Source organism: Aythya ferina (genome assembly GCF_964211825.1).
Source record: "Aythya ferina genome assembly, chromosome: Z".
NCBI classification, from domain to species: Eukaryota; Metazoa; Chordata; class Aves; order Anseriformes; family Anatidae; genus Aythya; species Aythya ferina.
This window is the reverse complement of record NC_140299.1, coordinates 55,063,134-55,078,418: the sequence shown is the minus strand read 5'-3', so window position 1 is coordinate 55,078,418 and position 15,285 is coordinate 55,063,134. Positions and strand designations below refer to the sequence as shown.

The window sequence follows — 15,285 nt, the reverse complement described above, 5'->3', positions numbered from 1 at the left end:
CCAGGCAGCGTGTGTGTGCCCTGCCCTTCTCATGGGCACCACCAGCTCCCAGCAGGGAGGCTGCAGCTGGAGAGGCTCCCTGAGAGGCGCTTCCTGCCCAGGTGTCAGCTGGACGCTGCCTGTCTCATCTGCATGCTGAACGGGTTAACGGGCAGCTGAAAGCGCTTGCAATTTCACATTTTCTGTGCTGGAGAGGTCTGTTCTACCAAATCTTGAATTTCTGAAATCGAAACTGTTCTGGAAGAGTCAATGGGGATCCCGTCACGCTGTCGAAACCATTCCCTTCAAGTGCTGGAAGTATGTAACTGGAGTCCCTTATTTTGGTTAAGTGCTTGGAAACATCTTGTGAAACAGAGCACGGTCGGTTTGGGAATGAGACTTATGTCTCATCCCAGTGCACAGAACGGGGAGAAGCTGCTCTGTACGGGAGGTGTTGTGTAGTCTGGTGGTTGTTGGGTCTTTTCGTTTAGTTGCTCCCCTGCTGGACTCTCCTCAGCGTGACACAGGAATCACAAAGGGCGCTCCTGCGGGCTCTGCGCCCGTGCCAGCTGCCTTCAGAAACCAACGCGCCCCGCCTGCCCCTGCGGGGTTAAGGCAGCAGGAACAAAAATAACACTTTTGATGGTGCAAAAACATTGTAAAACAGCGCAAAAGGCGCAGCGATCCCAATGGGACACCGGGATCCCCCCCCTCAGGGGCAGCCCAGCGCCAACGGCCGCGCCCCTCAGCGCTCCCCCCGCCCCACGGTGGCGGCCGTTAACGGCCGCCAACGGCCGGCCCCGCCCCCTGCCTCGCCGCCCATTGGCCCCTCCCCGGGGCGGTGCCGCCCTCCCATTGGCGGCGGCGGAGGCCCCGCCCCTTCCGCGCCGCTTTGTGGCCGGGGCGCGGTGCCGGAAGCCCATTGCCGCCGCTGCCGCTGCCGCTGCCGCCGCCGCCGCCGCAGCCATGTCGTCGTCGGAGGCGGAGGCGCTGGGCGCGCAGGCGGCTGGGAACGGTAACGGCAGCGGCAACGGCCACGGCGCGCTGCTGGACGGCGCCGAGGAGGACCCGGCCGCCGCCTTCCTGGCGCAGCAGGAGAACGAGATCGCGGGCATCGAGAGCGACGAGGGCTACGGCATCCTGGAGAGCGGCGAGGTGCCGCCCTCCCTGCAGGCCGCCGACGGGCTCGCAGCCGGTACGGCGCCGCCTCAGGGCCGGCCGCGGGGGCCCCGCCGCGACCTTCGTACCCGGCGGCGCGGCCTGCCCCTGGGGGGGCGCTGCGGGCCTCGGGAGGAGGTTGGGTCGCAGGGTTTGGGGCGGGGGGGCCCTCCCCGAGCGGTGGGGTGCGAGGGGGGTCGTCAGGAAACTGTTCTGGGCTGGTAGGTGCAGCTTGGCTCCCTTCTGGATAGGGCAGAAACATCGCACGGCTCCCCCTTTCACACACCTCACACCCCACTTTTACTCCCCCTTTCACACACCTCACACCCCACTTTTTTCCCCCCTTATAAAGGCCTTACCTACCCTTTACATTCAAAACAGACGCCAGAACATAAAAACAGCTCCGTGAGGACTGAGTGCTTTAAGGGAAGTTGTTGGATGCTGGCCTCTGCCAGCTGCTAGAGCCATCTAGCCCCACCACCTTCCCCAAACGCATGCAGTGTGGCTCGTGCAGTGTGATTTATTCTCAAAAAGTCAGCTCGCTAAATGCTTCCAGATCGGGTTGAAATGTGAAAGTAGTTAAGCTGTGTTTGAAGAAGCAAAACTGCTATTGGAGAACTTGCAGGAAAAAAAAAATCATAATGGATATAATAACTTGACCTGCAAAGTCTAGGTGTGATCAGTATGTCGTCTTGCTGCTTAACATGTCTTGGGATTGTGTTTGTCGTCTGGCCTGTTACATAGGCATAGCAGATTGTGCTTCTGAACCTTTGGTGGTCTTCTTTTTAACACAACCTTCATTTGTTCATTGTTGGAGCTTGTACTCTACCGGTTAAAAAAAAAAAGTGCAGATTGCAGCAATGCAAAATGTGCTTGTTCAGCCATGGGGACGTATGAATTAATGACTTATGTTGGCATTTGTCTTTGGGATTTCTTGTGATCCAGTCAGCATCCTAACAAACATCAGACAGCTCTAGTCCATGCTAGTTTATTAAACAATTTTGTAATTAAGTTAAGTGAATGCAATTTTCTTTTTGATTTTATTATAAGTCCTTAAGTAAGTCCTTAAGCACTGTGGTCAGGGATTTGTGGATTTACTTTTTTTAACCTTCTTGAACTCCTGACATATGGATCTGCTGCTGGATAAACTTTCTTATTGATACCGGGGCAAGAGCTGTAGCTGAGGCAACCCTCAGGTGGAGTTTGAAGACCTTAACTAGATCTTAACTTCAACTATTGAGAAGCAGTCACAACTCCATGTAATGTACTTCTGAGGGATGTGCTATCTCACACGACAATGTGTTTACACTGCAGCCTGTTAAAAAAAGAACAGAACAAAAACATTCACAAGGACAGTGGTGAACTCCAGGAACTTGTGCCGCTGCAAACAGGTTTTAGTGTATAGTCCTGTTAATTGTAGTTATATTGAATACTGAGTGAGTATGGGGGAAATGGCAGAATGTTGCCAAGCTCACCTGGTCTCACAGAGCACCACTTCATAGTGCTGTGGTCAGGGCTGGACTGCTGGCCTGTCCTATTTGACCATTTATTACATAAGTAGCTGTTCTGTTCAAGCTTCCTGGGCGCGTGGAAATTAATCTCGTTTTCCCTTGAAAGGGGAAGCATAATCACCACTTCAGAAGACAAGATATTCTGTATAAATAAAGCAATATAAAGCTGTTGTCTAGGTATTAGTATCTTGGTCTCTTGTGGGATCCCCTTCTCCGTGATAAATCAGTTACAGCAGTTCACTTGCAGGGTCCTTTCATCAGGAGTGGATGTGTTTGGGTTGAAGTGTCCGCCTTTTGGACCCTGTGTGTCAGTGTAAAGATCCCATGACAGCTTGTCAGGTAGTTTCTTACTGAGAAGAGCATTCAAAGGCAAGTGTTTTTGTGTGTTAACGATAATGAAAACATTACTCAAGTTTGACGTAGGCTGCCTAGTCTCAAACAGCTTCAGTTTTAAGCTCTGTCACTTTTATGTGAACTTGAATGGATGATGCCTCTCCACCTCTGGGAGAGGCTCATATTCCTCTCTAGGAATTAAGGAACTTAATTGCATTTGGTGGTTTGTCCATAAACCTTAAGAGCTCATAACATTTAATATTCTCTCAGGGACTGAATATGAATTTGCTTGAAAATATCATCAGGGAAAGAATTGTTTCCTCCTGTCTCTATTTAGCACCGCAGACCAAATGAGTTGGTGACTGTTGATACTTCTTAACAGTTTCAACAGTCAGTGCTGTAGATTTTGTTCTGCAATCACCGTCTTTAGGCTTCAAGATACTGTAAGATAGCATTGAGAAAGGTATAATGTATTTGGAGAGGTATCTACATTACTTGTATTTGCAATTTTGTGGTTATAGTATGTGCTTGTGAATTTCATGGTAGAAAAATCTATTTTGCCTTTTATAAGGGAATGCTGTGCCTACTGGGAAGTTTGGCACATAGTTACTGCATGTAGAGGTGTGCAGCATTACTGCCTGTAAGTGTGATCTAGGATCAGCCTATTGAATATATTGGAAATGACTCTAATTATTTTCGCTGTGACAGCAGCCTAGAACTAACAAGGAAATAAGCCCTCTTCCTGACCCATTTGTCTTTATCTATTTCTCAAGCCTGTGTGTGAGATAGAAAATGTATTTTTTTCCTCAGTTTCTTGCATCACCAACTTTAAATCCAACAACAAAACCAAAGCAACCACTTCTTAGAATGTTTTTATACTCTTATGGATGAGAGATAGGTGAAAGGGAAGCTATGTTCTTCGGTTTTAACTACGGCTGCGAGCTCACTTGAAGTAGCAGTGAAGAAGCAGAATACTCAGTGTCTAAAAGGGATGTCAAAAGTAGCTTGTAAGTACTACTATTATATGTATAGTCATATTGAAGTTGATTTTTTCTGCATGCAGGACATTGCCCAAAGTGTAGCCAAATACAAGGACTTCAGGAGGGGCTAATCCATGAGGTAGGAGCCGCTTGGACTTGTTACAGGTGATAGCTCTGCACAGTCCTGCCTCTGACACTTCTGGTAGCACACATCTATTGCATCATCAATAAAACTCAGGGAGGCTAGTCAATAAGGCTAAGCAAATGGTTTTATACCAGACAGAGTGTAGTATTACTTAAAAGCAATTCCTTGCAGTAGCTGATGGCCATTACAGCCGCTTGGTTGCTGTCCGCATTCAGTATTAAGTTAATATGAAAGGAGGAGCATGTCAGCTAGCTGTTGGCTAAACCTGTGCTTTGGTCTTGGAACTGGTCTGTAGCTCTTGCATAGTTCTACCAGAAAGAGCTCAATGCCGAAGGAATAACTTGTATCCAAATCCAGGGTCAACTGTTTGGTCTGCCCTGTTAAGTTGCATTAACTTCCTTGGCTGTTCCTTTCAGCTAGAAGCTTAATCTGGCAATTTCGCTGCTTGTTGACTTGTAGACCTAAAGGGACAAAACCGGTGTGTTTATCTTCAGGCTACCCAGACCTTTCTTCAGTAAGCTGTAGGACATGTGGAGGGCACTGATGCTAGCTGTATGTCTGGCAAGCTTGGCTGCTGTTTGTCTTCTGTCTCTGCAGATTGCTGATATGGCTGAAGCTCTCACCACCAGCCCAGACTCTGAAAACGTCTGGGAAATAGCTATCTGGGAAGTTGGTTACCCTGTTGTCAGCACCTTGCAGAACCACAGAGGCTTGGACATGTTCTCTGCTTATCTTGAGTCCAGAAGCAAACACTGGGATACTTATTCCTAACTTTTTTTTTTTAAAAGTGTGATGTTAACTTCATGAGCTTTAAGATGCAGTACTGTGTTGGGGTTGGATGGACTCTGAAGCCAGTAGAGAACTCATTGTTCATGGTTGATGAAAGCATGATAGTGATAGTGGTATTTAGGCTTTGTCTGGAGGAAGCCCGGTGCAAAAAAACATACTTGTACGAACAGAAATCTGGTATGTATCTAGCTTTGCTTACTGAGATGAACTAATTCAGACTGAACACTGAGACTGGAGAGCTGAAAAGAGAATATTTGACCATTGGTTCTGTTCCAGTTAGTGTGCTTGTCTTGGCATGTGATAGGATGTTGATACAGAACCATTTCATCTTCAGCTGGCAGTATGCGCAGTCAGCATGCTGACTCGGCATCTTAATCACAAGTTCTAGGGAGCTTAAAACAGATGGGAAGCTTTAGTATTTTTAATGCTTCTGACTCGTGTACTCTCTGAAAGCACTTTCTGCAGCACCAATTAGCAGCTGTTTCCAAGCAGAAGAAAGCAGTCCTAAGACAAACATCTGTTCCTCAGCTGCAGCTCTCAGCAAGAATGTTTTTCCTTTCACCTACGTGGTCTACCAGCCTGAGTGCTAAAGACATTGATGAATGCTTTCTCTTTGTTAGGGTAACAAGACCTACTTGTATTATCATGGTTCTTTGAAAAATCTTCAAGACTAAACCCACTTGCCTAGCTGGTGAGTCTGTGCTCTCCATGGAGTACGCCTCATGGAGCAGCTGCCTTCCTGTTGGAGAGGAGAACCACCTCTAGTTAAAGGCTAACCTGTTTTGGGTGTCGTGGCAACAAAATTCTGCCTGCAGAGTGACTGTCTGAAGGGGTGAGCTGCTCTCTGCTCCTCCCAGGTCAGGCAGAGTGGGCAGCTGGCTGAGCCAAGCCGCTCCTGTCGGAACGAGTTACGGACCCTGGCTTAGCTCTAATTCCAGCTCAGCAGAAAAAGGTGAACAGCTGTGGCATGTTTAAGTGGTGTGGAGTGTCAGTGTATTTCCTTTGTGGGCTGTAGTCATCCTAGACCTATTCAGCAGCGTTGTTACTTGCAGCTGACACTGCCCAAGTCAGCGCGTGCTGGGTATCGTGTGTGAGGCGAAGCTGTTAGTGACATGACTTATTTTACACAGACAGGTGTAATGTACCAGTATTCCAGAAAGGTGCCTTGCTGAGACGTAGCAGTTACTGAAAATCTTAGTGCCTTTTGCATAGTCTGGTGATTTAAATGGTTTCATAAACTCAAATGTTTGTCTCAAAATTGGTGTTCTCACATCTTTGTTTCAAGATGAAATTCTGAGCTTCCCTGGCAAAGATTGCAGCTGGTCAAGTTCCTAAGGCTGCACTGCCAATGTCACTTTGGAAGGAATAACGCTGCAGCTGAAGTAGAGAGCTATAAAACATGATAGCAAAAGATAGCTGAGTTGTTTTTTGGTAGGAATGTTAGCTATAACTTCTGAATTAATTGGGAATCAGGAAGTATCCAAATGATGCTAATATTTACAAAGGGTTGCCATACTGGATTGTTAGTTTTCCAGGTTGATGGATGAGTAGGTCATGCTGCTTAGCTACTGAACAGTTGTCTAGTACTCATTTTCGAAGACAGGAGAGAAAGTGGGAATAATTTGTGGATGTTCCCAGTAGCAGCTGTTCAGTAATGCCAGTTCTGCTCTTCATGTGGCTTGTGGTGTGATCCTGTGGTGAAGAGCTGACTTTGTATTGTTGGTTTCAAAGGATGATGGCTCGCTGTCCCTTGTGCCCCTCTGGAAGAGGAGTAAAAGTGCAGAGATAAGGAAATGACCCTGTGAGGTATCAAGTGACAAGCATTTACGTAACTCCCACATTGGATACTGCAGTATAGCTTTCCCTACAAGTTACAGTAGTCAATAAATCCAGTGGTATTGTTTTTCTCAAGTGGCTAAACTACAGTTATTTCTTTACAGGTGCAGTTGATGGAGTGATTAATGGAGATGTCTATCAGGTAAGGTAGAATTAGTCTTTATTTTGAATGTGCTGTTCTGCTGTAAGGATTTTACCTCAGTCTAGGCTCATGCTTCCCATTGCCCTTATCTAATTTGCTTGTACCTCATGTCTGAAGAGGAGCTTCTATTCTGATAGCTCATCTCATGTTATGCCCATATTGTGCTCTCCTCTGAGCTTGCAGTCAACTTAAATCAAAATGGACAGCTGCTTTATGTGTGAACCACTCTGAGCAAGTTGACATGCTGTAGGATGGCTTAACATTGACTTGCCACTGGCTAATAAACTGAACAAAGCATGTTCTGACTACTTTAAAGCAGAGATTTCTAAATTGCTTATTTTTTAAGGATAGCTCATATATCTTGGTTATCTATCAGCCCTGGTCTTACAAGGAACTGATTGAAAACACTGCACATTTCTTAGTGACATAAAGTTGCATGAAACTGAACTGCTGGCTAGATAGCTCTTTCGTATTATGAAAGCATGTTACGCATGGTAAACAAAAGGAGATGCTTGATTTATCAATGTCAGGGAAAAACAGGGCAAGTTAAGGCAGTTGCTGCATTGTAGCTGAATTTAAGACAAGTTTGGCTAAAGCATGGATGCTTCCTGCTGTGGGAGTTGCTTGGATAGTGCTGCTTAAGTGAATGCTTGGAAAGGACACAGCGTATGAGCTATTTTTCCATAGACTTTTAAGTGAACACAGACTTCTGGAGACATAAGCTACTTTCACTGCTACTAATATTTTTGTCCCCACTGTTGCTGTGAGATTGGTAGGAAAACTGCTTCTTATTGTTCCTCTGTGCCTCATTACATGGTAAAAGGTAGATGAAGTATTTTGATTATTTGCAGTTCTAATAGTTCTAATCAATTGACTGCTTTATTTGATGGAGCCTCCTCTTAATGTGGAAGAATAGACTGAATGGGCTGTATGTAACTTACTTCAGCCACCTGTAACTCATTTATCCCTGTGACTGGCCAATTTATTTTGTTTTGAATTCAGTGTGAAACCTGGTGCTGTTGTACCAACCTTCCTCATTATCTTTGCAATATTCCTTCATTTTGAGGACTATAAGAGACCCAAAGAAGGCAGGATGTAGCCACACCTGCCATGAACTGCAATCTAGTACTATTAGCAGTGGTATTTCATCTGTTCAGAGTAGAGTGAACCAGTAAAAACTGCTGGAGTATGCTCTGCAGCAAAAAGCACTGTATTCGCTAGTTTTGGAAGTCTGGTGCACTAATAACACTATTCATTGCAAGTCTTTGAACTATTTTATGGTGAAAAGTATGCTAGTACTTGCACTGTTTTGTTGCTTAAGTGTTAAACTGTGTCCTGTTTTAAAAAGCTGCTTACAACAATACAAATTCTGTAATTCCTTTGATATTAAAAGCCTATGTCCTTTAAGGTTTATACATTTTTCTGAGGCAGACAAATGCAAGTTACAGAGAACATTTTAAACTCCTGTACACAAAACCAATAAAAATTGAAAAATTACTGTTGTAGCAGGTATTTAAGGTGAAATGAGCTGCAGGATCTGTAGGCCTGCAACTGCATGCTGAGGCACTAGGCACTGTCTTCTGCTTTCTTCAGGCATAGAGCTCTGGCACAGTTTGAACTCCTCGTCAACTTGAATTTGTTTGATCCTAAATTCCCAGAGGCAGCCCTATATTAATTTGCATCAATCCTGCTGTAACTTGTGGCAAGGAAACTTTCATTGTAATGGTGAAGATGTGGTATAGTGTAAGATGAATGTCATGTGCTCAGTTCAGGTGGTGTCTACTTTTATGTAGCTTGCAGGCAATTACCTGAAAAATTCAGCTGTAATGAGTAAATGATGTGATTATTTCTTCCCTTTAAGGAGAGTAACGGTCCAACAGACTGCTATGCTGCCATATCACAAGTAGATCGACTGCAGTCAGAGCCAGAGAGCATTCGTAAGTGGAGAGAGGAGCAAAAGGAGCGCCTGGAGCAGCTTGGTAAGGAGGGTGTTTGTTGCAGTAGTGTTCTTGCTGGTGACTCAGAAGTGGCAATTTCTCCAGCAGGTGAACTTCTCAAACTGGGGTTTCTAGCTCTTCAGAGCATAACTTGCCTCTTGAGCTTGAGCAGGAAGCTTGGGGGATGAGCCTTCTGGTAAGGAGACTGTTAATATTGGTGTAGGTGGGATCCAGCAAGCAAGTGGATCGCTGAACCTTGATCCAAGAATGTTCAAGTGGCTTGCCCTTTACTTACCAGTAAGCTGTTCTTCAGTCCTGTAACAGAAAACAAACAGCTTTTATCAGCAGAAAACAGTGAGTTAATGCAACAACCATCAGCACTTGTTTTTCTTTTTGCAAGGGAGAAGATTGCTCTTTGAGCAAGGGAGAAGAATTTTGTCATGGAGGCCATCTGTTATGTAGCTTTAACCTAATAGCTAACTTAAGTAATGGACTTGTAACTAAACCACGCTATCAAATTAAGTGACACCTACCTGTGGACAGTTTTTAAGAGCCTCCAAATTGGTGTGCTTTCCAGTTCGGTTTGGGAGGAGACACTGCCTTGAAACTGTTAGGAAAACTTTGTATACAACGTGATTCCAGATAGAGCTGAGCCTGTTGTTTCTCTTCTGTACTGGTTACAGCAGATGAGTTTGTCCTGAACAAATGGGCTGGGTGTAAAAGCAAGCTGAGTGTCATGCTCCCTCATTTTGTCTAATGCAGAGGCTTTACTCTGAGCTTTGTTCTAGTACTACTATAGCAAAGTGTTTCTGAACAGTTTGCAGACTTAACTGAATCTGAATTAGTCTATGGATTGTTAGCCTAAGCTGAAGTAGGCTGTCTGCAACACAGGCATTCTGTTTAGCTAACCCTCCGAATTCTGAGGGCATTGGACTTATCATGGCCTAAATCAGAAACCTTCTAACCCTTATTTGAATGGATCAAGCAACACTCTGCATTAGGGTGCACTCTGAACGATCAGCTGAAATGTCCGCAAGATCTAAGTGGAACAAATGTGCCTGACAGATCAATTCTTAAATCTTTAGATGCTAACTCACGAAAGCAGGAAGCAGAATGGAAAGAGAAAGCAATAAAGGAGTTGGAGGAGTGGTATGCCAGGCAAGATGAAAAGCTCCAGAAAACAAAAGCCAGCAACAGGTAAGATTTCTCCAGCCATTTGAAGACCTATGCTACTGTGAAAGTAATTGGGTGGGGAGAGAAGTTAGAATGTCTAGCACTAATCCTTCATCCCACTTTAGTAACCTCTCTAATTAAGAGATGGGTGTCCAGTGTTACACTCTTCTCTAAGCTATCTTAAAGTCTAGATTCTGTGTCCAAGAATAGTAAGTGAAAGTGTTAAGATAGTGAAGCAAAATTATTTATGTCCTTAAGACAAAATGTTTGAACTTGGCCAGACTTTATCAATCTGCCTCCTTATTTGCATGTACCTGGCTGCACAGGTCTTCAGTGACTACCACGCAACTAGCAATCTTACTTGCAACCTCTCAAAAACACAGAAGTGGCCTTCTAGTTACTCTGCTGCCACTTGTTCCATTAGATATCTTAAAACCTCAGACTGTTTCATGTGGAAGTGTTTGAGAAATACACAGTACTGCTAGTGAAGAACTAAATGATGACTATTTAAATTATTACATTTAAGGCTTGAATTGTTTTATTACGTACTGTGGAGCAGAAACTAATGGCTTAGCTGCAGTCTAGTCAATTCTTACAGTTCCTTAGAAGCTCCTTGCAGAATTTTGACTTCTGTCTACATAAAGGTAAATATGATAGTTCTGACTTAGATCTTCACTTCAGACTTAGGGCTGCCAGTGTCATTTTGTCCAGGTAATCATCAGGGCTACTTTATACATTGGGAACCCACAGTCATCAGGCTGAACTGTGTTTTGAAATGCCAGTTTTCCTATCTAAATAGCCAGCAGGCTTGTCAGAAGTAGTCCTAGTTTACCTAGGACTACTAGACTTCCTAAAGGAAGAAAGGAGGCCTATGTATCCTACAAAATTATGGATTTGATGCTTTCATTCCCTGAGGTACAGTTTTTCTGATAGGTTGAAGAGAAAACAGGATTGCCACTTGTACAAGCAGTGGCAAGATCTCATGATATCCCCATAGCTTTATCTTGATGCAGTTTGAGCTCAGGGTGTGCATTCAGGAGAAAGGCCCATCTAACAAGAGCTGCGATCATGGAAGCACAGTGTTTCTCTGGGGGTGTTTGGCATTCTCATCAGCCTGGTGAGACCTCCCTAATTAGTCTCTGTCCACTGGAGGTAGTTTAATGCTAACACTGGGGCTAGCCCTAGGCTAGCTGGTCCCAGTTTCCTAGGACATAGAGCTTTTATGCTGCCCCTGTGAATCAGTGGCCTTACTGGTACATTCTAGGTGGTAGAAGTGGCCTCCCTGTGAGAGTGAGGTCTAGGCAATATGAGATTAATGCACTTTTTAAAAACTGCCTTCAGCTGTGTTCTGTACTTCTCATCCTTATCTCTTTTCTCCTGCCTGCTTGCCTGCCTGTTGGACTACTTGCTACCTAGGGTGGCAGATGAAGCTTTCTACAAACAACCCTTCGCTGATGTGATTGGTTATGTGTATGTTGCTTAACTACTAATTCTGTTTGCTAGTAACTAGGTAATGAGGAGGATCAGACATGGTGCTGAATGACCAAGTATGACTTCTGCTGAATATCTCAGGCCAGTAGAAGATAGAACACATGAACAGCCTTTACTTTCACACAGCACTTAATGCTGCAGGTCAGAGTCAGTTTTCCTGTGGGAATCTGTACAACATCCAGCACCTTTAAATTAAGTCATGTAGTACACGTACCACCGGCATTTTGCTAGTGAGTTCAGTAGTCTGTAAGGTGCAGTACTTCACAGTTCACTGGCTTTATAGGCCAGTGAACGCTGCTTAGCACGATGCTTTGTATGTATGGGTTAATGTCACATGTAGCCTCATGTGGGTGCTGTATTTAGCTACCACTTGCTACCACAGTGAAGTACAATGTTTAACTCTGCATTCTGTGTAGTAGGCATTGTGCTCCTGGTCTGTGCCATTTGCCTATATAATCAGAAAAATATTCAAGCAAGCCTTGCATGTAATGCTCTGCAAACCAGAGAAGATGGGAAGGACTCAGCTGCCATAAATCAGGGTAGAAAAGGTGCCTGTGGAACTTAGGGTGCTGTTAGAACAGATGAGAAGGACAAGAAGATGGTATTGGAAAATCAGCATTAGCTGCTGGCAGAACATTTATGAGCACTTATTTGTAGACCTGTTGCCAGACTAATGACCAGTGAGAATACAGCCATGACTTTCAAGCCCCAATGAGTATGCGAGTTTCTGCAGGGTGGAAGGATTGCAATGTTCATTGGCTTGTTCATGTCTTTTAATTTCTTCCCTTAATTTGTAGACTTGAATTGAAAGATGGCCATGTCACAGATTCTAAGGTGACACCTTTAGAAGGTGTACTGGTGAGCCATGGTGTGGCCTTGAGTGCATTTATATTGAAGGTCCTGTGTGGAACTTATTACCTAATTGTAGATGGATGTAAAGCAAGACTTGTGAAATGATGGATTTACAGGTGGTGTTTGACTTTGTTCTGAAGTCTTCTGGAGTTGACTTAGACCTTCTAATAAAACACTTATTTTCCTGTAGCCATTGCAAATGCGCAGTGCAAGTGCTGCAGAATAAAATTGGCAGCATGTTTCCTGAATGTAGGCCGAGCTACTAGTGCATGTTGAGCCAGCTGACCATCTGCATTAAACTCATTCTCATTTTCTATATCTGACTTAAACTTTCTCTCCTTGTTTCTTTTCTTCTCTTCACCTTTAAGCACAAACATAAATCATCCTTGCTACAGCCTAGAACAGTTAAGTAACAAATCTTCACTGCCCCTTAAAAGTGTCATGTCACATAAAGTAGCGGTGTTGTAGTGACCCTTGTCTTCGGTGGTGTCTGTAACCTTACCATCCCTGTGAACAGTGCTGAACCTTCATGGGAGAGTCATCCTCACTGCTTTCTCTGTACCGCTTGTTGGAGTAGATGGATTTGGTTTGATCTCTCGATGCTTACTGCTCTTGCACTCAGGCAGCCACCAGGGCCCCACAGATCACCTAAACTGGATGCTGGAGTGTTACACATGTGTTGAAGCAATGCTGTTGGCAGCATAGAAAAAACAAAAGGATACTGCTGGGGAGGCACTGTCACTAACCTGTCCGTGTTGCAAAAAGCCTCCTTAGAGTATCCTTCGGGTGAGAGGGAGCAGACAAAATGTGTTTATCCTGCTAGCTGACTCCAGATGAGTCACCCTCTCTGCCGAGATTTGCTTTAGACTACAGCACCCAGAGGCGTGGGATTTGTGACTTAAATTCCTTTTGATTCATGCTGTTTCACGACAGCACTGGGAATCATCAGCAGATAGTTTTTTGATGGCCTGGAGGCCTTGGGGCTGATCTAAATCCTCAAATGGAATCTGTTGTAAGACATGCTTGCAGGGAACTGTAAATTTCTAGTTGGCAAGTGTCCAAAGCAAGCCATCAAGTGGCAGAGGCTTCAATAGTTGAGACTTGGGCATTTCTTCATAAATACATGTAAAATGCCTACATAGGAGTACCTTGCTTCCTGGCAGTTTGTGTGGTGACTCCTGTAGGCAAAGACTCAATAACTACTCTTAAAACCAAACACCTGTATTCCAACATTTTACACAGCAATCCTCTGCACTGCTTGTGCACAGCATACTATTGCAACCTACTTCCATCTCCAGGGTTGGGGCAGTGGGAGCTTAAATAGCCATAATGTTCACAAGCAGCTGTCAGGTCACATTTCTTACAAAACACAGTGAAAGAAACTGCATCCTGTAAGAGGGAAGGAGTGCCTTATGCTGGGCATTAACATGAGGTGCATTGCGTTGCTTTCAGGGCAGCTGAAGAAGCCTTTGTGAACGATGCAGAAGATGTATTTCCGGGCACTGAGTGGGAACGCGTGGCTCAGCTCTGTGACTTTAATCCCAAGTCTAGTAAGCAGGCTAAAGACGTGTCCCGCATGCGTTCAGTCCTCATCTCACTCAAGCAGGCTCCGCTGGTTCGCTGAAGGAAAGCACAATGGAAACACTACAAATGCAATATCTTAACCTTACTCAGAGAAGCTGTGTTTGCAGTAATTGGGTTAATTGTTTCAATGTTTTTTTTGGACCAAACCTCATGATGTATCTAGAGCTGATCTTTGTTTGATTGCATGTTCTTCCTCATGTTTCTTTTGTGTCTGGGAGGACCTCCAGAACTGTAGCCTCTGTGCTGTTTGCACTGAGATGTCACTTCCAAAAGTACTGATATTAAAGATCTGTTAAACTGCAAAATGTGTTGACTTTGGATGAATTGAGAAGTTGTCCTGCATGTTTTCCACGGGGAGTCTTTAAATTGTGTGTGAGCAAACATATCTCTTAATTGATGGGGATTTTACTGTGCTGGTGAATGACTAGCCAGCAGCCACTCCTCCTGGTTTCTTAGAGGATGTCCTGCTTGTCTCTAAGTGTTCTTAAAGCTCCTGAGAGCTTTAGTTAAAACTGCTTCCTTATCCAATTTATTACACAAGACAGGAGCTTTGGGAAACTGGAGCAGCAGGCTTGGTAAGGAGCTTATTTCTCTTCTAGTGGAACTGAGGACACTACCTTCTGCAGGTAAGCAGTTCTGGGTAGTCTTCTAAGTGATTCACTCCAGACGTAGATCTTGGGCTAGAAATGCAGTACAGGGCACTGAACAGTTAAAGCTTCTGACACTTCTGCTTGTTAGACTGCCCATTTCACTGAGTAAGTATTCAACACTGGTTCCATATGCAAAGCTCTGCTGCGTGGAGGCTGTCTAAGCTGAGCTGTCAAGGAGAGAGGCAATGCTGGGCTCTGTGGTTGTAATGAAGTTGTGTGTTGGCAACTGTGTCCTTGTCCATACTGGCTTGCAGAGGCTTTTATCATGGTGCTGGACTGGAGATTCAAAATGTGCTCCTGCTGCTGCTTCTGTACCAACTAGACTGGAGCTCTCTTTCCCAAAGTGGTTTGAAACAAACACATCCACAAAGTTTGTCCTGTTCCTTCCTTGGCTCTCCAGCCTCATTCTGCATTCAGAGGAGCTGTTTTCAATCATGTTCTGGCAGATACAGCATCTTAGCTAGTGTGTAGGAGGGCTACTTTAATACATTCTGGCATGAGCTGGAACCTTAGTACAGACAGTGTGAAGGGGGCTCCAGATGCTGACTAAAACTTGCTGAGAGTTGTGGAGTTGTTGCACAGCAACTGGTTTAATAGCAGCTCGTTGCCTTGGTGGATAATACACTGAAGAAATGGTTGCCAGTTGGGCCTCCAGTTGAAGTATGCTGTGTCCTAGTGTTAACTACAGTAACCGGGACTGTTCTCATGTTTGTGAGTGTGCCCAC

The 15,285-nt window shown here is 44.6% G+C and overlaps 1 protein-coding gene across 4 annotated transcripts; it reads left to right on the top strand.

The window, feature by feature from the left end:
- The first annotated feature begins 898 nt into the window (after positions 1-898).
- CLTA (clathrin light chain A) lies at positions 899-14,215 on the top strand. Of its 4 annotated transcripts, XM_084504424.1 has the most exons (7): positions 900-1,174; positions 6,836-6,873; positions 8,735-8,852; positions 9,896-10,007; positions 11,400-11,453; positions 12,695-12,730; positions 13,779-14,215. In XM_084504424.1, exons 1-7 carry the CDS (start codon positions 946-948, stop codon positions 13,948-13,950), a joined length of 759 nt encoding a protein of 252 aa, XP_084360550.1. In that variant the 5' UTR covers positions 900-945; the 3' UTR covers positions 13,951-14,215. The 4 variants fall into 4 exon arrangements, with proteins under 4 accessions (XP_084360553.1, XP_084360550.1, XP_084360552.1 ...); XM_084504426.1 differs by lacking the exon at positions 11,400-11,453; XM_084504425.1 differs by lacking the exon at positions 12,695-12,730.
- Positions 14,216-15,285: the final 1,070 nt, after the last annotated feature.

Coding starts and splice junctions, on each gene's coding strand:
- CLTA (XM_084504424.1), top strand. CDS start 946: ATGTCGTCGTCGGAGGCGGAGGCGCTGGGCGCGCAGGCGGCTGGGAAC. Junction 8,853..9,895: donor GGAGCGCCTGGAGCAGCTTG/GTAAGGAGGGTG, acceptor TTAAATCTTTAG/ATGCTAACTCACGAAAGCAG. Junction 10,008..11,399: donor AAAACAAAAGCCAGCAACAG/GTAAGATTTCTC, acceptor CTTGCTACCTAG/GGTGGCAGATGAAGCTTTCT.